The sequence below is a fragment of the Phodopus roborovskii genome, unplaced genomic scaffold, assembly GCF_943737965.1.
Source record: "Phodopus roborovskii unplaced genomic scaffold, PHOROB, whole genome shotgun sequence".
NCBI lineage: Eukaryota > Metazoa > Chordata > Mammalia > Rodentia > Cricetidae > Phodopus > Phodopus roborovskii.
This window is the reverse complement of record NW_026126575.1, coordinates 3555622-3582216: the sequence shown is the minus strand read 5'-3', so window position 1 is coordinate 3582216 and position 26595 is coordinate 3555622. Positions and strand designations below refer to the sequence as shown.

The window sequence follows — 26595 nt, the reverse complement described above, 5'->3', positions numbered from 1 at the left end:
CAGGTACTGTGCATAGCTGAAGCTCTGGTTGTGATGTGGTTGTGGTATGGTTGTGGCATGGTTGTGGTGGGTGAGATGAGTAGGGGATATTCCACTGATGTTGCCTGTAGACCCAGAGCACACTCACCCCTTTCTAGACAGGGTCGGACCTAAGTGTCAGTGGAGGAATAGGCATACGTGAGGCCATGTGGACTTGGTTAAAGCTAAGAAGATTCTTCGCCAGCCATGTTTCTCAAGTGTGATCCCAAGAGTTACGAGTTCAAATCATTTTAGAAATAGCCGCTGTTTCACCTCATTTTCTCCCAGTGGAATTTTCTGGAGGCTTAATGCCATGTTGGCTAGTGGAATGGCACTGTTGTCCTTGTGTACTAAAAGGATGGCTTTTAATTTTTGATATGGTAAATATGGAAAAATTTGCAGGTCCTCAATAAAGAGTGAAAAGAAGTTGGGCATGGTGGTACAAGCCTATAATCCCAACACTGGAAGCCCGGGGCAATAGATTTGCCATGTGTTCAAGGCTAGCCTGGGCAAAATCAGTTGTTAAAAACAGAACTTAAGCTGAAAAGTTTGAGCATCACTTGCCTAAATTGAAAAATTAAAAATTTATGAATACTTGATAGGGAAAGGACAGCTGATAGTTGTTTCAACATGAGACAAACAGCAATGGTGGGAATTACAGCCAGATAGTGCTCAGCCACTCATAGGGCCCAGTCTTGATTTGGTACCAGGTGCCAGTAACTAGGCAGGTGTCTAGGCACCCAGGGTAGTCCAGGATCCCTCAGACCAGCTCAACAGACCCATGCCCCAGTGCCAGCTGCTGGAATCTCAGGATTTCTTTCTGTGTAAGAGACTCTGCAGGCAGCATCAGAAGTCAGGGACTTGGATGTCCTCCTGGGAAGGGTGATAGCAGGTCTGAAGTGTGACCTCCCAGGCCTGTACCTGTGGGGTGAGCTCCAGGTGCTGATGAGGCTGCCATCTGGTGGTCAGTGGTTGGAAGTTACTGTCCTGAGCTGGTTCCTGGTTCTGTGCCTGGCTTCCGAGCATGTGCAAGAGAACACGGAGGATTCCAGACAGCACCTCAGTAGTTCCCCGCAGATATAAAGAACAGCTCCGTATGAGAACCCTTTATTCAAGCCTTGTGTTTCTCACCTATATAACGTTTACTTATATAGTTAAGTATTGAAATTATAGCACAGAACATTGGGCGATGTCCTCTCCCCCTTGTCCTTGCATTGGGGACTGCAGCAAAGCTTGTGGTTTCCACTGGCCTGGCTATCTTCTCAAGAATTTACCCATTATGGCTCAGCTTCTCCTGTCTTATTCAACTTCCATGTTTCTATAAGCTACATATAAGTATATAAAAACATTATTCCCTTCATCTTTTGTCTTGCTGGAGCTGGGCCCCTGCCTCACCCATGCTAAGCAAGTACTCTGTTGCTGAGCCATAACTCAGCCTATTTGTTCTCCTGATCCTTATTAAACCACAATATAGCTCAGTCCCTGAGCCCCCTCCATTTCAACATAGACTGTGATGATGAGAACAGACACCATCTGACACCTTGTGCAGGCCGCTGTTCTCTCTCGGCTCTAGGATATAGGCATTATTATCTTTTATGTAGAAAGGATTTGAAGTTCTGGGAGGTCCTTAATTTGCCCGGGTTGTACAGCTAGAAAACAGCAGAGCCAAGAGTCAAAAGCAGGGCCGGCAGATGCCCGATGCCCCTCTTGCTGGCTGTACCACATAGAGCCTCACTCCAGAGCAGCCGTTGGAGTCGACTCCCACCCTGCTTCTCTGTGATTAAAACTCATCTGAAATAGATCTGCTGGGGCAAAAAAAAAAAAAAAAAAAAAAAGGAAGGGCAGTGGGTCTGAGCCCCACTACACATAAAAGGCAGGTGCAGGGGGTAGGGACAAGGGACATTGCTTGTTTTCTCTCTCTTCATCTCTTGTCTAGGTCTTCCTATCATTTTCCAAAAGAGCTTTGTCCTGCACCTTGGATCCAGCTTCCCAGGTCCACAGGCCTTATTTGCTCCTTTAGAGCCTGGGTACCCTGTCCAGTGCTTCTTGGACCAGCTTTACAACCCTGGGCAAGGGAATTAACCTCTCCACATCCATTGCCAGTTGGATGGGGATATAGTCAAGATTAGCTGAGGTCACATGTCTTAAGCATTTGGGTACCTTAGCTTTGGTTTTGTTGTCTCCACTCTTGCAGAACATCCCCCACCCACCCACACATGATAAGTGTTTCACCCTGGAGCCACAGCAACCCATGTTCTCCTTTTGACTTCATTTATTATTCCTTTGGTCATAATTTGAGATGCTGCAGAGATATCCTTGGCCATGGCTCAGAAGGTACCATTTGCCCCTCAGGAAGAGGGCAGCTTATTCAAGGGGCCCTAGGATGTTGTCACTGCTATCAAGACCATCTCATTCCACATGCCTCCTCTTTGGCCACTCTTACTTGTTCCCACATTAAGAGGTGAGCCTGTGGCCAGAAGACCCAGGCAGCCCTAGTCCTGCCATGGAAGTGATTGTAGTTCTTAGGTGGCTGGGCACTACTGTGTAACCTGGGGTCTGTCTGAGTCTCTATTCATAGTTACCCCCAAGTCTAGGGGAGCACTCATCTTAGAAAACATGCCAGAATGGCAGTGCTGGCTCTGCTGGTTCGGTTTTCATCCTTAATTACCTATGCAAGGCCAACCACACACCAGTGCACTCGGGGAGCAACAGTGTATAGCTGACTGGCTACTAAAGGAAAAAATGCCCTGGAAAGTGGCCATTGTCCTGGACCTGTGAGACAGTGGGTGGCAGGCCAGTTAGCCAGGACAGCTCTGCTGTCCGGCTCCTGTCAGTGTCCTCAAAGGATGGAATGATGCGAGATGCAGGAAGACAATGTGGCCAGCCAGCCCAGCCGCTCTCCTGACTGTGTGGTGTACTCAGTGTGAATTACCAGTAACCAGGGTAATTGTCTCTGAGGTGACGCAGCTGGTGGCTGGCATGCTGAGCAAACACTGTGCTAGAAATCATAAATTGCCTTCCCAGCACTCTAGGGGGTCCATCCCTGGATGTCTTTGCCATTGAATATAAATTACAGTTGATTATGAAAATTGCTAGAGACCAGAAGGGGCTGTGGGTTGTGTCACTTGGAAGATGCTGGCTGCAGGAGCTGAGAGGCTCCTTAGTGTATTGGGGTGGGGGTGGGGTGCTCTCACTAGCCCCAAGGCCCATAGGCTTTCAAGGCTCTTGATTAAGGTTAAATTCCAGCTCTGCCACACTGGCTGAACAGCCTTGAGGAGGCAATTAGTTTGGCTTTCTAGGGTCTGTCTCTGTTTCTCCATAAACTGAAGAGTGGAGAGGCAGCACATGTCAGACCAGTTCAGCTGTCTGGGATCATAGCACCTGAGTGCTGGTCCTCTACTTGGCCTGCAGGAGGCATCGGGGGCTGGGGCAGAGCCCAGTTCTTCCATGCTATGGATATGGCAGGTGAAAACCTCCCTTGCTTGGCCCCTGGCAGCCTCCTCACTTGCCTTGGGAGACCTGACTGAGTCTTTGACTGGACTTGACTGTGCTGTTTTTTATAGTGCATGAAGTGTGCTTAGATTTCCACTGCTTACAGAGCAAATACTGACTGTGTGAGGTTCAGGCTACAGGTGAGCTTCCAGGTGGGTTACAGACTCCATTCCAGGGGACACCCAGGAGGAGTCTCTCTCCTTCCACTGCCCTGTCAACCCTTCTGTTTGCTTTGAGATCAAGGTGTCCATCAGAGTCATGTCTTCAAGTGCCTGCCACCCAAAAGGCTTAGTTACCTTTCTTGATTACATGCATAGTAACACTGTATGTTCTGCAGCTAAGCTTTCAAGGCATGCACACATGAGCATGGAGTCCCCACCTGTGTCACATTCTCCTTACTAGGCATGACCACTGTCCAGTGTACATACCCAAGCACACATGCACACCTTTCTGTTTTCTTTCTGACACTCTACACATGGAGCCTCCAGCCCCATGCATGCTAAGCAAACACCTCTGAGCCACATCCCCAGCTCCCCCTTTTCTACCTCAACATTGGTTCCTTTTCATTTAGCAAGATTTCTTGAAGGTTAGCCCCTAACAGGTGTCAAAAGCATCCTTCCGTTGGATTGGCTGAGCAGCTGGATTTTTCCCACTTGCCTATCTCCAGGCTATAGAAGATGGAGCAGGCTTCTGCAGCAATGTCTGGTTTGATTGCTTTCTTAACATGTGAGCATGCACTTAGTGCCGAGTGTTGCTTGAGGAGGACTGATAAACTGACTTTCGACAAAGATGATGCTGGCGGCAGCTGGGCAGTTGCACTGTTACTGTGGGGAGCATTCACCTAGGGATGAGGCACACCCTTCTGCTGGCTGCCACTCAGCATGCAGGTGTGACTCACCTTACTGGCTTGAGGTGGCTCCATCACTTAAAGTGTGTTTCTTAAGGGAAACTCTCCTTCTGGGTGCTTAGGCCTCAGTGATCAAATTGGAAAACAATCCTTGTGTTGTAGACTTGCTGTTGGAATTATGTGAACTCACAGAACTGAATCACACACACACACACACACACACACACACACACACACACACACACACACACACACAATGATGCATTATCTTAACTCCTCTCACCCAGGGAAGCCTAAGCCTCCCGAGGGCAGGTCTGATTCTGCGTCCTGAGATGCCTAGTCTGGGCATGCCTTAGAGCAGGGGCAGACAGTGTGCATGATCAGTTTCAGGTTCATGCCAAAAGTGCCTCCACCCTCTCAGGACCCCACCTCAAGTCATTCCCAGCCAGTGTGCCAGGGTCACACTGGTCGAAGTCTCCCTCCCCACTGGGACAAAAGAAGGTGTTGTTTAAATCAATTACATAGAGAAGATTGCAGGGGGGAATGTTAACTCACTTAAGAGTGGCTGGTGTCTCAGGAGCCCTTAATGGCATCCATTTGCCAGGCAGGCGCCCCAGCCCTTGTTATAAAGGCACACATCTATTCATTAAACGGAAGCCGCCAGGCTCGGGCCTGGCACCACCCAGCCAGCTGCTCTTGGCCGTGAATTCAGTGCTTAGGAATAAACGGGCCTGCTCTGCCATGGCCCCTGAAGTGGGAAAATCAAGTGAGATGGTCAGCAGGAGGGCAAGCCTTTATAGATTTCAGATAGGTTTTTCTGGGTTCCTTCCATTTCTCTGCCTGCTTTAATAGGCAGGCTAGCCCTTGTTTAGGTAAAGCTGAAAGGAAAGAAATCCATGTCAACAGTGGCCATGGCATCAATCTGTCTTGTTTATAAACTTCAGCCAGAATGCTTCCTTTCATGTTGGGCCCTCCTAGCACAGCGTACATAGGACCAGCATTTTTGGTTTCTCCTGGCTTTTCTAGAATCTACGGAGTTCAGAGGGGTGAAAGAATTATTCAACAATATTTATTGATTGCCTACTATAGACCAGGAACAGAGGTGAGCCAACAGTTTCAGAATGTCACTCTGGTGGAAGTGACTGCCAGTAGGCAAATACTAAGCAAGGTGATTATGGACCAGGGTGAGTTCAGCTATGAAAGCTCAATGGAACAATTAGCAAGCATGGATGTTAGACACCAGCCCTGGGTTCAAATTCTTCACTCACTTTGGCTCTTACCTCTGCCAATCCCAGATCTCTTTCCTTTGGATCATGGTACTTTTAGTCCAGGGCCTGTATCCAATTAGTACCTGGGGTCAAGCTTCATAGTTAAGTCCATGACTGGGAGCCAGATGTACCTAGCCAGGCATTGGCTGTGTGTCCTTAGGTAACTTTCTCAAGTTCTCATTCTCAGTTTATCTGTGAAATGAAGGCTTACTGAGGATTCATTCTGATGGCTTCTGTGAAGTATGACTTGAGAGGTAACAGTGCTTCTTGAAGAAGAAGAGAGGCAGGAAGTGGGGGAGGGAAGAGACTAGAGAACCTGTCCAAGATCCAAGATCACACACTAAGATCACACACTAAACAATGGTGCTTTGGACCATACCAAAGCTGTTGGGTCCCCACTGTGGGAAACAAACAGGTCAGAAAGGATGCTTATTAGTTACTTAGCATGCTGGCTGCTTTTGAGTTCCTGTCCTCTGGGAAGTAAGAATGGAGGAGGGGAGGAACTCTCAGGCTCCCCTGTCACCTGTGATATGTCACCACTACATTTCACAGGCACCTTTAGACTGAAGATGCTATGGGCCTGAGGAATGTGGTGAGCTGGGGTAGTTATGATCATCCTATACTTTTCCTGAAGGTGTGTTGTAGTTCCCTCTACCACTCACTCAGGAGGGATAAGGAGCTAAAGTGAGTATTTTTGCTTGTTTGCTAAGGATGTAGGCACTAGAATTGAAGTGTGCCAGGCGATATGGCTTGTGTGTGTGTGTGTGTGTGTGTGTGTGTGTGTGTGTGTGTGTGTGTAAAAAGGACAGTTGATGGCTGACAGAGGTAGCAGATGTTGGGCCCTTGGTCCAGCAGGAAGACTGGCCTTGAGCCATTTCCTTTGCTCTTGGACAAAGACTGTAGTTCATATGACTGTACTTTAAAGCCACAAGCCCATCCACTGGGTTCCAGGACACCAGGCCCAGTTCATCTGGCTGGAACAGCAGGGGACCAGGAAAGTGGGGTCTGCTAAGAGTACATGAGGGATATGGGGCACACAGAGACTCTATCACTTTCTTACACTGATGTGTGGCAGGGTAGCAGTGGACACTGGGGACCTGCAAATACGCAGGCATCTAAGGATATCTGGAAAAAGGGTCATCATGGCCTCTGTTCATGCAGGAAAGCCCTTCTGGTGCCTGGATTGTTTTCCATAGCTCCTAGTGCAGGGCCATCCTCCATGTTCATTTAAACTTTAAAGGCTGCAGAGCAAGAGCCCCTAAGGTTCCCCTTATCTCCAAGTTCGTCCTGCTTACCTTTCTTGGGAGAAAGGGGAAGTTTCCATGTGGCTTCTTCTATGAACACTGACCCAAGTTTTGAAATAGGAAGTTGGTCCCTGTTAGAAAGATCTTTGTTTACCTTGGAGTGTTTCTATCCTGGGGGACATACTGCCTGGCTCAGACCTCTGGGTCCATCTCTGTTCTGTTTCTCCCTAGTTTGGGTGGTTTGTATTGGCTTAGTTTTGAAACAAGATTTCATGTTATGGCTCAGGCTGGCCTCAAATTCAAAGGTGCAAGAAATCTTGCTTCAACCTCCTGAGGAGCTAGGACCACTAACCCTGACTCCATATGCCTTCTTCTCAGCCAGGTCTAAGTTGCACTCCATGCCTGAGTTAGAATGGAGGATTTTGTTTTGTTTTATTTTGTGTTTTAAGGCAGGATTTCTCTGTGTAGCTTTGGAGCCTGTCCTGGAACAAACTTTAGACCAGGCTGGCCTTGAACTCACAGATTCCATTGCCTCTGGGATTAAAGGCATTCACCACCACTACCTGGCTAGAATGGAGGATTTTAAAACCATCCAGTCTGGCTCATCTGCCCTACTGTCCTGGTCCCTGGCTGTGCTACTAAGGCAGTGGATATTGGTGGACAGTGTGCCCAAAAGCCTGAGTCAATGACAGTGTGTCTGGTACATACCCACACAGTCCCAAATTTCCCTGTTCATTCATGAGGGTTTTGGGCTCAGAATGAATGGTCACTGAGCTTCCCCCTCAGCACAGAGCCTGGCTGTGATAGGAAATTTCCAGCAGAGTGGTTAGTTACATGTTAATGATTAACAGGCAGGGGGGTGGTGGCAGCTTGATTCTGTGAAGAAGCTCCTGGTGATCTCCCTGGCTAACTGCAAGATAAAGCCAGGTCAGGGCCCTCAGTGCAGCCCTAGAGATTGCTCAAATGCCAGCAGAATTGGAGTCTCTGTGGACCAGCTCTGGTGGGCTTGAACACCTTGCTTGAGGTCACTAAATCAACTAGCATTGCTCTAGTCCTTTGCAGTATAATGTCTTTTTATTGACTTCTTTGCTGTGCTACGAAGTAATAAACATGGTTTAAATTTTCAACTGGGCTGGAGAGATGGCTCAGCGTTAAGAGCCTGTACTGTTCTTGTAGAGGACTGGAGTTATGTTCCCAGCACCCATATTAGGTAGTTCATAGCTTACATCAAACTCCAGAGTATCCAGTGCCCTCTCCTGGTCTCTAAGAATACTTGCATTCATGTGTACACACATACAAACACACACACACCCCTAAAAAAAATAAACAATATTAATGTCAGACAATGTAAGTCTCTTCCTCATTCCCACCACTGTCCCAGCCAGGCTTTAGGTGCAGGGGCCAAGGACTCTCTGGGATCCCCAGGTCCCCTTCTCATGACAGCCGTTGGTACTCTTCCTTGTGTCTCTTGTCAACAATTGTCTGGGAGAGCTGTGGTATGGCTCAGTGTTGAAGTGCTTGCCTAGCATATCCCAAGCCCTGGCATCATCCCCGCCCCCCAACAGAAAGCAAGCATAGTCTCAGTGTCATGTGACTGCAGTCTTGTGGAAGCATGATCATGTTCCTATCTGATGAAACACATGTTTTATAGCTTTCATCCTATAATGCTACATATATCTTCCAATGCCCACCCCCCACCACCCCCAGCAACCCCTGGCACTGTCACCACAGCCAGAGCATTTGCAATGCCCTGGCTACTGTCTGTTTAGTGGGAGCTTCCATTGATGGGTCAGACAGTATAGCAGGATTTATTTCTGTGAATTAGGATTAGGCTCTCATGTGTACAAACTACCTGACCTAGTCTGTTGGTTTCATTGCAGTGTTTTGCAATCTGCTTTTGGCAGTTCCTGCCTAAGCACAAGGTCTGGTTGGGTGAACAGATTTCACCAAGTTACTGGGGCCAGTGTGAGTCTCCTGGTGGGAATTTGGGATCCTTTTGGAAAGGGCTGGATAGCTGCAGGTCATATGTCTTCCTTGCAACTATTTAACTAGTTAATGCAAGACCTGAATGAATGAGCATGGCTCCCTTCTAATAAAACTTTATTAAGACAAAGACAGATAAGGCTGGATCTAGATCTCAGCCAAACCTATATATGTAACTGCTCTGTCCAAGGGACCCAGGCTCCCCAGAGAAGGCATAGGGTGGCTGTCAGAAGAATAGCTCAAACCCTCGAATTTTGATGTCTCTTACTCACATAAGGAGGGGGAGGCTCATTAGAGAAACTGACTTGGATGAGGGGCTAGTCTGATGTCTGTCTGGGAGAAGAAACATGGAATTTGGACCCCAAAATCTCAGCCCTTAACCAGGTTAGGAGGACTGAGAAAAGCTTAGCAGCAAGAAGCTTACTGTTGGCAAGGCAGGCAGGAGGGACGGGGTGGGGACAGTGCTGGAGAGATGGCCTATAGCCAGGCCACAAGAGCCTCAGCCAGATGTAGGGAGGAGCTGGGCTTTGCCCTGACAGCTTGGGATGTCACATGCCTGGCCATGGAGAGCAGGAAGACTGTCAAAAGCCAAGAGGATGGTAATATGTCGGGATTATGGTATCTAAAACAGGCCAAAGCAATCAGCTCAGGACTTAAACCCAGGCACAAACTGGGGAACTAAACATTCTTATGACTTTGTTGCTTCATACATCCTTTGAGATGCTCCTACGTATATCTCAAGGCCTAATCCAAAATGTCCCCATCATTATGACCTTCCCAGGGGTAGTAACACCATATTAGGCTATACTTGTTATTACAGTATCTCCTCACCGAGGCCTGGGAAGATGTGGACAGAGTGCATGCTTCTTAATGCTGGATAAATTTAAACAGGATATTGAATCAGCTGGGGTAGAGATTTCTGATGAGCTAACTCTGAAGAAATTGAGACACTGGGGGCTATGAATTTTGCCGGAATGGTAGGAGTAACAACTGATTTCTATCTGGGCTAGTCTTTTCTGCAGAAAAATCAGCATTCCTCTGTCTCCCCAGCAGGGCTGTCCTTGTTCCCCTTCATGGTCATTTGTTATGAAGCTGCCAGGCACGGGAGCAAGAGCAAGACATACCATATTCAGGAAGATGAAGTCAGGAGACAGAGGCTTTTGGCTTGCAGGGACACACCCCACCACTCCACTTGCTCATGGGGAAAACTCGCCCCATCTAAATCCCAGCCTGGCCAGCTGTATGCCCTGGACCTGGGGGGAGTGCCTGGAATTCCTGGTGGATCTAGATAGGGAGGCTGGAGCCTGCTTCCCCAGGGTTCCTGAATCTGGGCCTGGGGATCCTTTTGATTCTATTTAGTATCACCTATTTTTAGAGGACAGCTGGGTCGGAGTTGGCAGATTTCTTCTGGCCTCCCCACTAGTAGCTATTGTGACCCTGCCTCCTGCCACCTCCCTACCTCACCCTGGCCAAGCAGATGCCAGATGTGGCCACTGTGTCTATGTACGGGAACTTTTGTAGCCTTCTAAAGTGAATGAGGAGTGGTACTATTTCACACTGGTGCCAGGCATCTTTCAGTTTCTCGCTGGTCCTTGGTTTCTTTGCTTGGCAAAGTGTTCATTCTCATCCTTTACCATTTGCTGAAAATCAGCCTTCTTACTGATGAGCAAGAACTTTATGGGAGACAGACACTAGAGTATTATCAGATATGATATGCAAGTGTTTCCCCCCTCTATTTTGATCTAGGTCTCACGACGCAGGCCAGGCTGGTCTTGAACTTAGGATCTTCCTAGGTTTTAGGACACAGACTTGTGTCACCACATGCAGCCTGGGTATTTTTAACATTGCCAATGTGTGCAAGATGCACCCACATTAGTGGCTTCTGCAGCCTCCCCACTCCCCACTGGAAATGGTCTTGCTGGTGGGGTGTTCAGGGTGGGTGTTTGATTTGTGTATATCTTTTTGCTCTCTCCCTGTATCTGTATCTATATATGTATATGTATTTGTATATGCATTCTACTAGAAGTGTTGGTACTGGGCACCTTGCCTGCTGTATGTGAAATAAACAAGTATACACAGGGGGTCAGCAAGCTATGTGAGCTTGTAGATGGGTGAGGAAGGGCCCAGCTTCAGTCTCATCAGTGAATAGGGCCCAAAGTAACCCTGCCCACTTCACGATGTTGATCATTATGGCTTCTAGCGTGTCACTGGCCGCAAAGGGTGTGTGGGTATGTTTAGCGAGAAATAAATCTCTTTCTACCAGATCTGGGACAGGCGTGTCAGAGTTCTGGAACCACTTGTTGCTCCTCTGTTTGTGGAAGCAAAGTTTTGTACGCTGAAGCCAGTCAGGATTGGCACAGATTGAGGTTTTCGGCGCTTTCACCTGTTGTGCTTACACGTGTGGAAGACGCGGGCTTGCAGACTCGCACCAGGGCGCAGCAAGCCTGTGACTCTGCTGGAGCCAACTCTGCTGGAGCCGAATCTGTTGTGCTCCTCCCGGAACTCACGGCTCTGGCCACGCCTCCAAATCCCCACCCCGCCCTTTGGCCACGCCCCCTCCCGACCACATTCCTCCGGCCGGACTTGCGTTACGCCAGGCAGGCAAGGGCGGGAGGGTAGTGGAGGGCCGGCGTTTGGACTCCGGGACATAAGATAGCGCGAAACCACGGGTGAAAGCGGGAGGGCCCGGCGAGGACCCGTAGAGGACGGACGGGTTGTCGGGGATCGGGTCCGGGGTCCGGCGGCCGCGGGGGGAGTCGCGGGCGCGCGGCTCGGCCTGGGTCCCCGGGCGCTGGCCCGGGCCGCTCCCGCGGCAGCCGTCATGTGGTGCTTGCACTGCAACTCAGAGAGGACCCAGTCCCTGCTGGAGCTGGAGCTTGACAGCGGGTAAGGTCGGCTGGGCAAGAGCAGAGGCCAGCGGAGGGAGATGGGCCCCAGCCGGGGCTCGGTCGCCAGCGGTGGGGATCCAATGTGCCAGAGGGGGGCTGCGGCAATGGGTGTGACTGTCAGGGCAGAGCACCCAGCCTGCCTGCTAGGAGCAGGTCTCTGTTAGTGAGGGTGTGTAAGGACAGAAGTGAGTTGTGGGCATAGGAGTTCTGTGGGGATGAGTGGGAAACTAGATTTGGTGCGTGTGTGAAGGGCAAGACAGCAAATAGCAAATGGTCTGTAGTTTGTGTCAGAGAAGATACCCAGCTCTGCCAGTGACTTATATCTGATTTCAGTGCACAGGCTGCCAGGGGCCTCTTCTACAAGTCTGATTGTTGGAGATCCTGGGTCTGTCTGACTGTATGTATCCACCGTGTTGGGGAGACTCCAGCAAGAAGGATGCTCTCTCTCTCTCTCTCTCTCTCTCTCTCTCTCTCTCTCTCTCTCTCTCTCTCTCTCTCTCTCTCTCTCTCTCTCTCTCTCTGTGGTGTGTGTGTGTGTACACCTGGCAGGCCACCTGGGCAGGTGCTGGGGTGGCTGCTGTTTTTGACCAAGTACAGATGTGAGTGGGGTTGCAGGCTGTGGGTGTTGTTTACCTGCTGGAGTGAAGCTTGTACATGGAGTCTAGTGGTTCAGAGAATACTGTCTGAGTACCCTAGGCCTGTGTTTATGAAGAGAGAGAGAAACTGTGTGTGTATGTGCTAGGAATATTGATTTCCTCTTGCTTGGCAGCACAGCTGCCCCCGAGCTGTCTGTAGGCCCCTCCACAAGCAGGGGTGTGGGGCTGAGGGGATCTGTTGACAAGTGGACTGGGCCTCTCTGGGAGAGCCCACCTGGAGCCCTTTAATCTTTCCCAAGGCCTGCCTGGCAGTTGCAATGAAAACATGAGTATGTTCTGCAGTACCCTGTCCCACCCCAAGTGTGGAGTTCTGGCCTGAAGCTTCATGTGGGGCTGTGAGAAGTGGGGGCTGTTTCCTAAGACCCAGTACTTCTAACATTTGGGGCAGAGGCAAGACAAGCTGCAGCTGCACGGCCATCTGTCTAGAATTGTGGCCTTCGTTTGGGATTGGGGGTCACAATCCGACCCCACAGGTGGTCAAGACCCCGCACACTTCCTCAGCTGTCCCATCCAGTGTTTAAATTCCTGCCCAGTTGTGCCAGCATTCTCATATTGTAAGAAAGCAGAAAGAGTCTGGGCCTTCAGTCTCATCAGTACTAAGAGTCTGTGGTTTATTGAATGCCTAGTGTGTGTATAGCAGCCTCTATCTACCCTAGGGACCGGGGGCAGAGCCATGAACATAGCTCAGAGTTGTGTTTTTAGTCCCAATGCAGCCAGCAGTTTAGGGGTGACCATGTTCACAATGTGACCACGGGAAATGGGTCAGCAGTTTCTGGCCATACCTCTTCTCCCCTAGAGCTGAAGGGGATGGGTGGTGGAGGAGTTCCTCTCCTTCATTAGAATCTCCCAGTGTCACTTTAGTTGGTGTGTCCATGGCTGCCTCTGTTGTATTTCTGTCCCACATCCATCAGCAGAAGTCTTTCTGTATCTCTAATGGCAGTCTTCCAGCCGGGGTGGGGTGGTGGTGGGGTCCTGCCTAGATCCTAGATCTGGATTGCTGGTTGACAGCTTCTTTTTTTTTTTTTTTTTTTTTTGCTGGTTGACAGCTTCTCTGCAGCTGCAGTGGGGCCAGGTGTCCTGGAAAGCCCTGCTCAGGTGCAGCCCATCAGCCACAGAGCAGATGGGCATCCCCCCCCCCACCTCCTGATTTCTAAGGAAACCTGGGAGGGCTGGAGAGACTCATGGGTGCTGTGGAGGCTGAGCTAGGTGTTCCTATGGCTAGAAAGCCTTCCTGGGACCTTCTTACATCTTGCCTATAGTCCTTTCATCTGGCCATTCCCTGCTCCCTAAACTCATATAGGAGCCAGCATGTTCCATTGACTTAAAGAACCGCAGTCTCTACGCCTCAGGTCACTCTCAGGCTGGCACGCCGTCCTGCATGCACAGGTGTCTTGAATAGCATGGACCACCTGATGCTTCACTGTCTTCCCACATCACAGTGACCCAGGATCTTTACCTTTGTTTTCTAAAAGAGCACAAGCAAAGACTGAGAGCCCGGTGGCCAAACCTGGATCACAACAGCTCAAGGGGCTCAGGTCCAGGTATTATGATAGAGGGTAGGCTCCTGGAGCCCCTATCAGGACTTGAGGCTTTCATTCAAGGAAGTCGGATTATGAACTAGTTGTGCTAATATTTACACAGCTTTGACTTAAAACATGGACACAACTGACAGCTGCATGGTTGAATAGCCTGATGACTGGGCAGATGGGTGTTTGTGGAAGGGATTGGACAGGAGCTCAGTGTGTGTGTGTGTGTGTGTGTGGTGCATGCATTTCCCTGGCTATGTTCTGCAGACATGCAATCCTGGTGTGTTGGACTATCAGGAGTCTAGAGCAGCTCAGGGCAGCAGGAAGATGATACAGTAGACAGTTTTTTCAAATCACAGCTTACTTTGTGAGTTTATGCAAGTTACCATAGCCCTCTGGGCCTCAGTTTCCCCTTTAATGATAAAAGTATGAAAGTAGTGCCTGGCATGGACTTTGTAGGTATAGGTGGCCTTCCATGGCTAGCCAGTCCTAGAGCCTCCAGGTTGCTCTCCGGTTTGTTCAAGTCAGCACTGTACACTTCCCAGCTGCCAGTGACCCGCTGTGTTTTCTTCCTTCCTCTTTTGTAAATTTCCTTTGAATGATGATGACGTATGAAATATCTGCCCAGTAAGCACAGAGGCAAGGCAACCACCAGGCTCTAGTGGGCTGGGACAGGGTCATGGCTGGAGGCCTGTGGAGGTGTGTTTGTTTGGGGAGAGGAGGCTCAAGGCTGTGGAGTGTGATTTACCCTGAGTCCTTAAAAGCAGATACTAATGACTTTAAAGGCTATTAAGGCTCTTGAAGAATTAATTGCTGTGGCCTTAGAGGATCTGGCTGATCCACTGCGGGAGCTGCTGCAGAGAGAAAATTGATGGCAATTATGGGGAAAATATGGCACAGTGCCAGCTGGGCCTGTCCTAACTTTGGCTTCTGTGGCAGTACCCCTACTGAGTGATGGTCCATGGCATGTACCCATACCTAGCACAGCACCTGGCCCGTGATCAGATTGACCACTGCATCCAGGAACGCAAGCATAAACCTGGAGGAGGTTGACCCAAGGGGTACTCAGCCCCGGGCTTACCTGTGCTCTTTCATTCCCATGATATCTACTGAGCACCCCATTGGCCAGGCTTTGAGCTGATAGAGGAACAAGGTTACTTTGTATGTCACAGAGTCTTGCCAGAGCCCTTCCAGCTGAGCAGTATTGGGTATGTTGCCTCTCCTCTCTGAGCCTTGATTGTCTCACCCATGAAATGGGGCTATAATTGTGAGTGGGGGTGAGGTGAGCAGCTCTGCCCAGAGCCCAGTGAGTGGTTGCTACTGTTACTGTCCAGTTTTACTGTGACTGGACTGTTGGATTAAAATGGTCCCCACCGTCTTCTCTTCTTATTTTAGGCTAAAGACTGGGTTGGGGACCCTACGTGGGAACACTCTCTGAGGCAGCTTGCATAGAGTTTCTTGTCTGTGTCATTTTTATATGGCCACAGCCTCTCTGCTTATCTTCACATTTTACACTCTTGGTGTGAGGGCTCTCACCACAGTGACAGGTGAGTTTGAACTGAGGCATTCTGGAATGGTCATGAGATTTCTTCCATGCTTGCAAAGCTGGGAGACTCACTGCATTTGCTTTTCCTTTCAAAGATCGGCTCAGTAATAGCCACATGGCTGTGCATAGCAGTGGTGTGTATGTATGTGCTTCTCCATTTAGGAGTACAGGCTTCTGTACTTCGTTTCAGATGTGGGGAAGAAGTGCAGAGTTCCCAGCCAGAGAAGGCTGAGCTGGGATTTGCACCCTGTCTGCCTGGCTTCAGGGCCTGTGTGCACCACAGCCAGGATCTGATTCCTCTGGGATTAATTCATGTCTGGCAAAATGTCACTAGTGTAAATAGATCTGGTATCCTCTGGTGTCTGGATTCCCAAAATTTTCCCAAGTGCCCCAGCCAGTACCTGGTCTGTGACATTATGTTAGGCCTTCCTGACGTCTTGTCTCTTTCCCCACAGACCTCAAGAACCACTTTCTGGATTCTGCAGGGGCTATGTGGGTAGCACTCAGTTTTTTTATACTGTCATCCCGTGTTCGTCCCCAGCTCCACCTATGCATGGTCTGGGGGCTCGGGGACAAAAACTCCCCTGATTTACTGAGGGACCAGTCCAAATACGGCAGGCTTCCACATGGTAAGGAAACCCATGGCTTCTGACATGAAAGGACAGATGGCTGTGGGCAGTGAACTTAATCCCCTGGAGGGGAGGAGGATGGTTAATAAACTGGAAGATTTGGAAGAGGCCCCAGCTGGAAGCAACCTCTCATGCATGCAAACAGAAAGCATCCCCCCAAATTGCCTGCTGCCCAGGCTGTGTTGGAGTCTGTCAGCAACCTGAATACATTCTCCCAGAGACCCACTTGCTTTAAGAGTTAGAAGTGTCTAGTACTTTTCTCATTTGACTGGAGGCTGAGTGGTTTGGGCACTCAGATGCAGGTAGAGTATTTGGACCAGAGAGAGCTTGTAGTCCCACTAAGCGCTTGCTAGACAGTGGTGGCTATGGTTGCCATTATTCTGGTAGGCTTTATTGTTGTGTGTGTGTTTATTAATAAGTTTTGAGGGGTCACCCCCTCCCTCAAGAGGAGACCACCTGGGAAAGCCTGGCCCTCACTGGCTATTGATTTCCCCTCTTTCTTCCTGTTTCTACCTCTGTGAAGACCCTTGGGATCACTGGTAGATGAGGGTGCTCCTTAACCCATTTGTTGGGGGCAGACTTGTTACTGGACCGCCTGTGCCCAGACTTGCAGCCTCAGCTCTACTCCTCACTGCCTCTGTGACCTAATCACATCCCATAGCCTTTCTGTACCTCAGTGTTCCCATTTATGAAGTATAGATGATAACACATGGCTATGGGGCACTGATTGGCATGGCACTCTGTAGAGGTGCATAGAAACCAGTGGTGATAGATGGTGGCGCTGAATATTCAGGCTCGTGTGGCTCCCCAACACTAGGATGGGACCACACTGCTTGCTCAGGGGAAATGTCTTTCTGGACAGGAGCAGTTAACTTTACTTTCTGGCCACAGAGAAAACTAGGTTTAAAAGAAGGAGGGAGGCAGGCATGACAGTGAGGGGCAAGAGCTGTCATGCATTTGATAAGGCAGAGCAGGAGTCGAGCAGAGCAGGATGAAGTGCCGAAGGTCCACAGACACGTGTGCTTGCTGTACTTTCGGAACAGCTGCTAAGAAGCATGTAGAGGTGAAGGGAATTGCTTTGAAAGAGGGCCCAGCAAGGTAGCTTGCCATTCAGCTAGAGTGGAGAGAGGGAGGCTTGGCCGCCTGCATGCTTATAAGGCAGAACCCAGGGATATTAGACATGGCAGACTGTGAGGAGAATGCCCAGCTTAGAAGCAGATGGAGTAGGGCTGTAGGGCCTTGGGCTCAGTGGGTGGCAGTGTTGGGTGGAGATTTGGGCCACTCTGGTGGTTCTGGTCCTGTCTATGCTGCTTCTGGCACCTGAGGCCCAAGTTCAGGGCTTGGCTTCAGTCCTGGCAGGGGGAGTGGCCTCCTTAGCCACACCAACATCACTCCAGACTGGAAGCAATGTCAGGGGCTAGAGGATGGCAATGAGAGTTAGAGAAACCTGGCCAGAGTCCCAGATCTGTCCCATTCTGGATGTGTGCTGAGGCAAGTGGTCATAGCTCTGAGCTCCTGCTGCCTTATCTGTCAGTGGGGACTGTGCAGAGAGAGGCAACATGGGTATCGCACATAACAGGTGCCCTGTCCATGACAACAGGAAAGTAAGACAGTGCTGGGTTTAGGCAAAACCCCAACAACTTTTAGTGGTCTGGTGTTAGCTCAGGCTTGAGACTGGGATGTGGCCAGACAACAATAAGAACAGCAGAAGCTGCACTCCAGGGCCTTTGAGTCTCACACATACTCATTGGAACTGCCCATGAACAATGGAATTGCTGCCATCATTCCATTTTACAGGCAAGAAAACTGAGGGTGAGCAGAAGTACTGAGCTTTGCTGTGTACAGGCAAGGCTTTTTGGTATATGAGAGCACCTCTGACCCTGCCCTGGCATTGCGGGGATGCTTAGAACCCTGGGTGAAGACAGTCAGAAGGGAAGAGGTAGCAGCTATACAGACCAGAGCCTATAGGATCCTTGTGGGGCTCCTGAGTACCCCATGGAATTGGTGTGGGCTGCACTGCCATTTTGGAGAGGATGGAGGAGCCTTGGGTATCTAGTGCTCTTGCCTCTCTGGACCCATTTGCCAGCCGTGGGAAGCTATCTGTTCTTTCTCAAGTTTGTCCAGTGGATTTTAAGACAGTATAGGGTCAGTTCTCTACTCACCATGACAGGAGGGACAGGTGAATGAACGCCAGTCAGGTAGTGGGTGTCAGTGCCTGCTAGCCATTCTGTGCTTCCTGATAACTTGCTTGAACCCAGCCATCACATTTGGTCCTGGTGTGATTCCCAGTGGGTCCCCAACTTGTGAGTTCTGGTGGGATTGGGAATGGGGAATGGCTCTTTGCTACTGGAAGCAGGCTCTGCAGTTGCACCAGCCAGCTTAGAGCCCCTCTAGCCTTGACTGTTCAGTGTATGTGCTTTGAGTTTGTTCTATTTTGACACAAAATGGCCTCAGAGGACAGTAGGCCTTGATGTAAATATTGTCTTAGTTATTAAGCCTTTACTGTTGAAAATTCCTTTCATTTTAGAAAAGTTTTTTTTTGTTTTGTTTTTTTTAATGTATAAGTACTTGCCTGCATATATATGTATGTGCATCATGTGTGTGTGGTGCCCCAGTGGCCCAGAAGAGGGCACTGAGTTCCTTGGAACTGGTTTTGTAAGCTTCCCTGTAGGTGCTGGGAATCAAATCCTTTTCCTCCAAAAGAGCAGCAAGTGTTCTTAACTGTTGAGCCATCTCTCTTGCCCCCATTTTAGAAAATTTCAAATGTGTACAGAAATAGGAAACAGTATTAATGATTTCCATGGACAGTTCATCTTACTGCCATCTATTGTTTTGAAGCAAATTCCTCTGGTTTTTAAATCTGGAGCTTGTCTCATAGTCAGCCTTATCCTGGCCTTGGAGATATCCTCTTCCTGGGGTGGGTGCCTTATGAGCCGCTGGCCATACTGACTCCATTCCAAGCTGGCTTGGGCCGGCTTTAAGTTGATAATGTACTGATGGCTGATCCTTTTGGTAGGCCTGGTGTGTGGCAGAGGCTGTGCGCATGGCTCCCTCATCCATTGTGTTTAAAGTATGTTTCTCTGCCACCCCAGTATGCCCTGAGAGTGAAGCCAAGAAAATGGGCTCTTGGTATCTCCCACCAGGTCTGTTCACTTTGGTTCTTAACTGAGTAGTGTAGCCTGCTATGAGGAAGGCTGTGGCTCTTGCCACCCTCCTCTTGGTCACCGTATTGTTTCCTTTGACACACTGGTTCAACCCAGGCCCAACTTGAACAACTAACACTACACCCCTCCCAAGGGGTCTGGTGATTACCTACAGTTCAAGTCCTGGAGAAGTTTTCTGTTGCTCTCCTCCCTGTCTGAGTCTGGCCCACTAAGTCTCCCTTGACACCACCTTGGGCCTGCATTCTTTGGTCAGTCCTCAGTACTGGTTTTGAAACCTAGCACATAGTAGGTCCCCAGTAATGAGACTGACACAGGATAGGTGTTCTAGATATTAGTTGATGTCATTGTTATGAATATCTTACAACTAACCCTGGCTTCTACTACAGTTCTTGGCACATGGACGCAGGACTTCAAGTTTGGTCAGAAAAGGTCCAGATTGCCTCTGGCTCTGTGTTGGTGCAGGGATCATACTTAGGTCAGACATCCACCCCTGCTCTAGGTGTAGATGCTACTGATTCCATAGGGTACTCTCCTCTTTGAGCCTCCTCCTGGCACAGGTTCATCATCTCTCACCTGCTGCCAGGCTACAATGCAGGGATAAGACTCCCAGAAGCACTTCCTGGCCTGCAGACCTCAGCCAAGGATTGTGGGTATGTCATTTTTTGGCCCTGTGTGGTCAGTTTATTCTTACCTTGTTTTGTTTTGTTTTCGAGACAGGGTCTTACTACATAGCTCTGGCTGTCCTGGAACTTACTGTGTAGACCAGGCTGTCCTCAAATTCACAGACATCCACTTCCTTCTGCCTCCCAAGTGCTGGGATTAAAGGCATACTCCTCCCTGCTGGTATTCCCACTTTATAGCTAAGAAGCATAGGCTCAGAGAGGCCTAGTCTCTGGCCTGTGGCTGAGGAGTATGCAGTCACTGGGAAAGAGCCTTGTGTGTCAGTGATATGGGGAGTCGGGTGATACCATCTGCCTTTCTAGGCTTATGGGGCAGATGAGGATCGCAGGAAACTGAAAGCACAGTAAGACCCTGCTGGCTGCTGTCCCTGAGTGACTAGAAGTAGTGGACTGGCCCCAGAGGGACCCAGGTAACATAGGCAGGGAGCAGGTGGTCTGCATCCCAGTTGGCATAGCCCCCTTTCTTCTGTGAGGCCTGTGGCATTGGTTAAGTTTTCACCTTTCTGGGCCGTCAGCTTCCTCCACAAAATGGGAAGGAAGCCAATCTGGCACATCTTCAGAAATTTGATGTTTGCAATACCCAGGTTCTCCTCATTGTAAGTGCTGGGTGGTCCGTGTGTGGCAGTTTGGGGTCTTCAGTTATGATATAGAATCCCTTGGATGCAATGCTGACTATGGTGGGCTGCCCATGTTGTGATACGTGATCCCTTGGATGAAAGGCTAAGTATTGTGGGCTGCCCATGTGTCAGGCAGGGCAGGAGCAGTTTGCTGTGCTTTCTGCCATGTACTTGGGACCTCTGGGAGCTGCATCCCCGGTGGTAGGGTGGGCTGAGAGGTTGCCTGTTACACAGGCCTCTTTCTCCCTGGCACAGCCCATACTCTCCAGGGCTGTTCCCCACCCCCACCCCACCCCCCGCCCCAGTCTGTGCCTTCCCCCAGCCCTCCCGGGGAGTCCCTGGGGCCCAGCCTGGCCCTGTCTGCTGGAGCCTGCCACAGAGAGCTGCTTTATTTAAGTCCATTTTGCGCGTATGGAAATAACTAGAGGACTCTGTATTTAATTTGGCTCAGCCAGGAAGATTTTTGGCTCTGTGTGTGTGTGTGTGTGTGTGTGTGTGTGTGTGTGTGTGTGTGTATTCTGAAAAATCTTTCCGAGCAAGCCCCGGGGTCGGAAGCTTCTGGTCATCTTTGTGCATTCAAAACCAACAAGAGCCGCCCTGCTAGCTGGGGTAGGCTGGCTGAGGGCTGGCTGCAGGGAGTGGTCCATGAAAGCAAAAAGGGAGGAGGAAGGGGAAAGCTAGATAAGAACATGGTGGCAACTGTGGGGAACTTTGCTCCTGGACCCAGCAGGGAGTTACTTGGAGTGAACAGAGATCTCCAAGATGTATCTGGCTCCAGAGCCATCAAGGGCTCAGTTGGGTGGTAGCATGGGAACATTCTTCCTGTCGGTTTTCTACCCTGGACAAGTGGAACAGAACCCTGGGGTTGAGCCCTTCTCTAGTCACTGGCACAGGGCAGGACAGACCAATGTGGGAGCTGTTGTTGGCAAGGCTTGTCTTTGTTGGACCTCGTGTTCCCAGCGGTCAGTGGCCAGAGGCACTAGCCAATGTGAACCCTGAGGGGTATGGTCATTTGCCCCAGGTCATGTAGCACTTCACATGTAGTGTTGAGATGTCATCCCAAACATGGGCTGACGTTCTTGGTGGGCAGGGCAGGCCACCCTGTCAATTTAAAATAAATAAACTGTGTCCTGATTCTTTGAGGCTCACACAAGACTGCCCGGTACAGAGAATTGGTGGTTTGCATGACCTACCATGGGTTGTGGACTGTGGTCAGTGTAATGAGGCTGCCTTTGTGAAGTCTGATAAAACCCACACTCTGAGAACCGACAGAGTACAGGGCCTCAGCTTCCAACCATCCCTGCAGAGCTCTGATGTTTTTGAACCCTGCCCTGGGGATTCTGCTTTCTAAATTGGGCTTCTTGGGAATGACAAGTGGGCCTTGAATTTCAGCCTTGCACAGATCTGCACAGACAGAAAGGGAGTGTGAAAAGACTAGAAGGCTAGATGTGGGCAGGTGATGAGATCAGTGGAGGACTGTGGCAAAGTGTATAGTACAAACACTCTCAAATTGGCTGTGGCTTCCACTCCTGGGTTGTAGGCCCAGGGTGGCAGGATTCTTATCTGTTGTCTCCTCCCAGAAGTCAGAATTTTGTATCCAATCACTAGATGCTAAAATGGTTCAGACTTTCCCTTTTTTCCCTTTGTTTATTCCTTGGTTCACCCATTGTTTGTTTGTTTTGAGATAAGAACTCATTGCTATGGCTCAGGCTGGCCTCAAACTTGTGATCCTGCTACTTCAGACTCCTGACTACAGAGATATGGACTTGTAGCGCCATGCCCAGTTATTCTAATTTTTAAGACAATGCATTGTGGGGAGCCACACAGCATACTGCCAGTCTGTGCTGGAATAACTTAGGGCCTTCCTATGAGCAGAGACTGACCAGTCTCCCAGCCAGGTAGATGAGCCTTACCCTGGTCTTGGTTTGGAGTTTCTGAAAAGGCTGCTCACTCTAGGTTTGTCCTGGGATGTGGGATAGTATTCTCAGGCATGATGGAACTTTCTGTAGAATGATAGTGGTGACTATGTGAGTGACACCTTGCCAGACTGAGGCCTGGCTGGGTTTGATTGAGGGTGTTTGCGTCTGCCTCCTGCCCCCCAAGCTGCCTATCCCTTTTGCCAGCTGGCTATCTTCCCAAGGGAGGGTGTGTGTTGCCAGCCTGTGTCAGGAACTCTTTTGCTATTGCGTTTGTCAGGCCTGCTAGGGCACAGCTCCTAGAAGCATCCTGGGTTTGCAAGAACTGGTCCAGGGCAGATTCAGTGGCTCTGAAGTTGAGCCCAGTATGTCCTAGAGGGTGTGTCTGTGTTGTCCTCCATTCTTGGAGGGTTGAGGCTCGGGAACTATGCTATGATGTGAATGGGTCTTGCCTAGGTGGAGTCTGTGGCATTTCTACAATGCAGCTTCCTAGTCTGTGTGTGATCAGCAAGCCTTCCCCCTGCAGGCCTTCCCACCCATGAGGCAGGGGATGGAGGGATGGGGGATATACCAGACCATGTCCTTTTATCTTTTTTATTATTTTTATTTATTTTTACCTCATTGTGGCGTTGGCCCTGCCTATTCTCTGGGCTCTAGGCCATAAGAACTGGTCCTCTTACTCAAGTCTTTCACTGTCAGCATCTTTTACCCATTTCACTTGATGTGCCCAGTCTTACTTGGGGGACTGGGGTCATTTTGTAAGCTAATGGATACCTCTGCCCTCTAAGCTGATGCCCCCATAGGGAGAGGGCCAAGGAGATCCAAAGTGGTGGTAATTGTAGGTGTCTGTACCCTTTATTCGCTCACTCCTGAATGCTGTTGAGGGTGTACTGAGGGCTAGGGTCCTGAGGCACCTGCACTGTTCCCATGAGTACCAGGCCCTTCTGTGGCCCTGTGCTAAGGACCCTTGTGTCCTTTTGATGGGAGTCTCTGAGATTGTAGATGGACAAGGTTGGTTGGTTTCAATGTCTGGGGCTGGCTCAAAGCCTAAGTTGATCTTTGGAACTCTTTAGGAGCAAGCCACTCCAACAGAGCCAGGGGGCAGTCTACCCCTCCCCACACTCCCCCCACCCCTACGCCGCACCCATTCCTGCCTACAGTGGGAGGGAGTGTTGGAGGCCGGAAGGATGACTGGCCTTCTAGAACATGTTGTTGACAGGACACTGTGAAGGCCTGGCTGCAGGGTCTGGGTCAAGGGACATGGAGCCCTTTCTTCCTTTCCTGTGGTGATGGACTGATGAACAGGCTTATGTGAGGACAGCTGCCCAGGACACTGTGGAAACAGTTCCTGCTCAGCCTGTCCTCTGGGTTCTCAGACATTCTGACCAACTCCTCTATGTTGTCACAGAGAGATAGCGTAGTCACACATGAGAAAGGGAAACAGCCTCAGAAAAAGCCAGTATTCAGTCCTGGATGTACAATTCCAACCCAGAACACACTGGATAAAGGACAGTTGTTGGGAGGGCAGGAGCCATGGTGAGCTGGGTGGGGCATATAAACAGGCTGCTAACCATGGCTCCTGTTAGCCTGGGGCAGCCCCAAACTGACATCTGTCTCTGCACACCAGAGTGACCCCCAAATGACTCAAGAAGCCCCCAGCTCTGACCCCTCTGCTCCTCCTGCTGCCTGCCTGGCTCTATGAGGCAGCTGACAAGTTGGGGAAATGCTGAATGTTAGTTCAGTAAGCAGAGCTCTAAAAATAGCTGCTGCTCTGAAAAGCCCATTGTTTGGAGACCCATATTTTTCTACATATATAAAGGTGGCTTCTAGCCGTCTGAGTTGGGGCAGTCAGAGCATGCCACAGGCTGTGGGCTGAAGTGGGGCTGCTGTGTGTATCTGTCTGGCTGGGACCAGTAACAAGTCAGCAGGGCAGTGAAGCTGGAACCAGGTCAGCATCCCCATGAAGGTGGTTGGGTTGTGCTAGAGTAGCCTCAAGGTATTTCAAGTGCAGGGCACCTGTAGCCACAGAGGACCCTACTCTTTATTGCAGGCATGGGCCAGAGTAATATTGAACTACCCAGGGCAGATATTCAGGCTGTATCTTGTTGGGGTATGGAGGGGTGGGCAGCTGGCTGGCCTCAGAGATCCCAGCCCTGCCCAGAGCCCTGCTTCTAGAAATCTGCTATTGCCACTGTCCCCTGTGGCAACACCAGGACCACTGTCCTGCCTGAAGTCCATCATCCTTGGCTCTCCACCCAGGCTTTCATTTTTGTTTTATTTTGTTTTCTTTTTTTCCTTACCCAGTCTTCCACAGACACCTTCAACTCCTATTGCTCCACCAGGGCCTGGAGCTGCCAAGCAAATCATATATAAAAAGGTCCTGGGATGGGAGCTGGAATGTAGACCTACAGTAGGGTTAAGCTGAGTTTGGTGGTCCTTTGGGTATAGTGGAGGGGGACAGGAGGCATGGCTGGGTCTTGTACGCCTTCTGGGTCATAGTGATGCCTGATTTCCTTGGGTTGGAAGCTGAGGCAAGATATGGTTGGAACTGTGATCTGATTGGATCATTGTTGTTCCAAGGAGGAGGGCAGATAACGAGGCTCTGAAGGACCTATGGGAGAGGCTGTATGATAAGGCCAAGGAGTAAGGGCAGTGTCCACTGGTTGGTGGCAGGGAGACCAACTAAGTGGTCAAAGCTGGCCAACAGATGGGCAGGAGAAAAGATGTGTGAGAGAGTAACCAAAAAGATAAACTACCCTCCTGCAGGTGGAAGGGGCAGAGTATGCTCCACCCCACCCCACCCCCACCTCTGAGGACCTCTGCCACCCTGGGCTACAGGTTGTTAAGTCTGTGCCCTCATTAATGCAAACGAGAACAGGATAAAAGGAGAAACCTACCTGATACCTCACACCCCCTCCATCCTACCCTGCAGGGGAAGTTTCTGCACTGTTAGAAGTACACGTCATCAGCTTTCATTTGGAGAGCTATGCTTCTGGTTACCCAGCTGGAGCCATGATAATGTTGGTTGAGTGGCTGTCAGGGCCCATGTACCCCCTGGAAACTTGGGCCCTAAATCTTCATTTCACTCTTGTATTCCCAAAGGCCCAGCCCCACATTCCAGGCCTGGCTGCCTGTAAGGCTTTGAGCACAGGGCTCACACCCTAATCTAATTGGCTCTCTATTCCCTTGTTTCCCTGCCCAGATCACCCTAGATATTGTCAGCACCCTCCACTGCTGCTCTCCAATCTCCATGCATGATCTCTCTCCCAAATCATACTCATCCCAGCTCTGCCAGGTCAGTCTTGGAGGTCCCCACCCTCCTCCCTACAAGTCCATAAGACTCCTCCATCACCAGCAGTGTACAGTCCTCTCCAGCAACCATTTACCAGTGGGGTAGAGGGCCTGCCAAGGAGTGCCCACCACCACTTACTTTTCCCTTAACCTATCCCTTTATGTCTTTGTACTCTGTTCCTGGGCCACATCAGCTTGCAAACATTCCAGAGTGAAAGGGCTAAGGACTGCAATGACTATTTCCTGACTCAGCTTAAGCCTCTGTGAGCTGCAGAATGAAGAGCAGTGTGTCCTGATGGTTTGCCTTAGCTGGCTCTGGGCTACCCAGGCAGTGAGCTGGACAAATTAATGTTCCCAACCCTGTGAGCAACCACCCCACCCCACACACACTCCAGCAACCTCTCCAAGCCACTGCCTCCCTACCCCTTGTCCCATACAGCCTGTCCCCTTGGCCCTAGAACTACCCCGTAGAGACCCAAGGTGATAGCCTTCCCTCATGAGCTATGCCAGTCCTACCTATGTTTAGAGGACATGATCTCCTCACTTACTTCACAGGCCCTGTGCTGGTTTATGTTAACAACCCCACCCAACTTATCTGAGGCTATGATGGAGCACATGGGATCCCAGCCTAGTAAGAGACCAGGACAGTCCATGTTCTCTTTGGGTGATCAGCCTCAATTAATGTCCCCCAAGCAGCTAATAGCCATACAGAAGCCCTCACGGGAGCTTGTGAGGCCTGAGAGTGGTTGGCCTGACCTATTTTAGCCTCCCATTCTGGAAATCAGAAACCCTGTCTAAGGAGGCGACAAGAGGCACACACATGTCAGGAG

The 26595-nt window shown here is 50.1% G+C and overlaps 1 protein-coding gene across 15 annotated transcripts in view; it reads left to right on the top strand.

The window, feature by feature from the left end:
- Positions 1 to 26595, top strand: part of Iqsec1 (IQ motif and Sec7 domain ArfGEF 1) — a 318516-nt gene that overhangs the window by 252268 nt on the left and 39653 nt on the right. Inside the window, exon 1 of one of the 15 annotated variants that reach the window (XM_051203354.1) lies at positions 11547 to 11738. The exons of 12 other annotated variants lie outside the window; for them this stretch is intronic. In XM_051203354.1, the coding sequence (XP_051059311.1) occupies positions 11674 to 11738 (65 nt within the window). In that variant the 5' untranslated portion in view covers positions 11547 to 11673. Of the gene's footprint in view, positions 1 to 11546; positions 11739 to 25696; positions 25770 to 26595 lie in introns of those variants that run through there. 2 more of the 15 variants (XM_051203363.1, XM_051203355.1) reach the window with 2 other exon arrangements.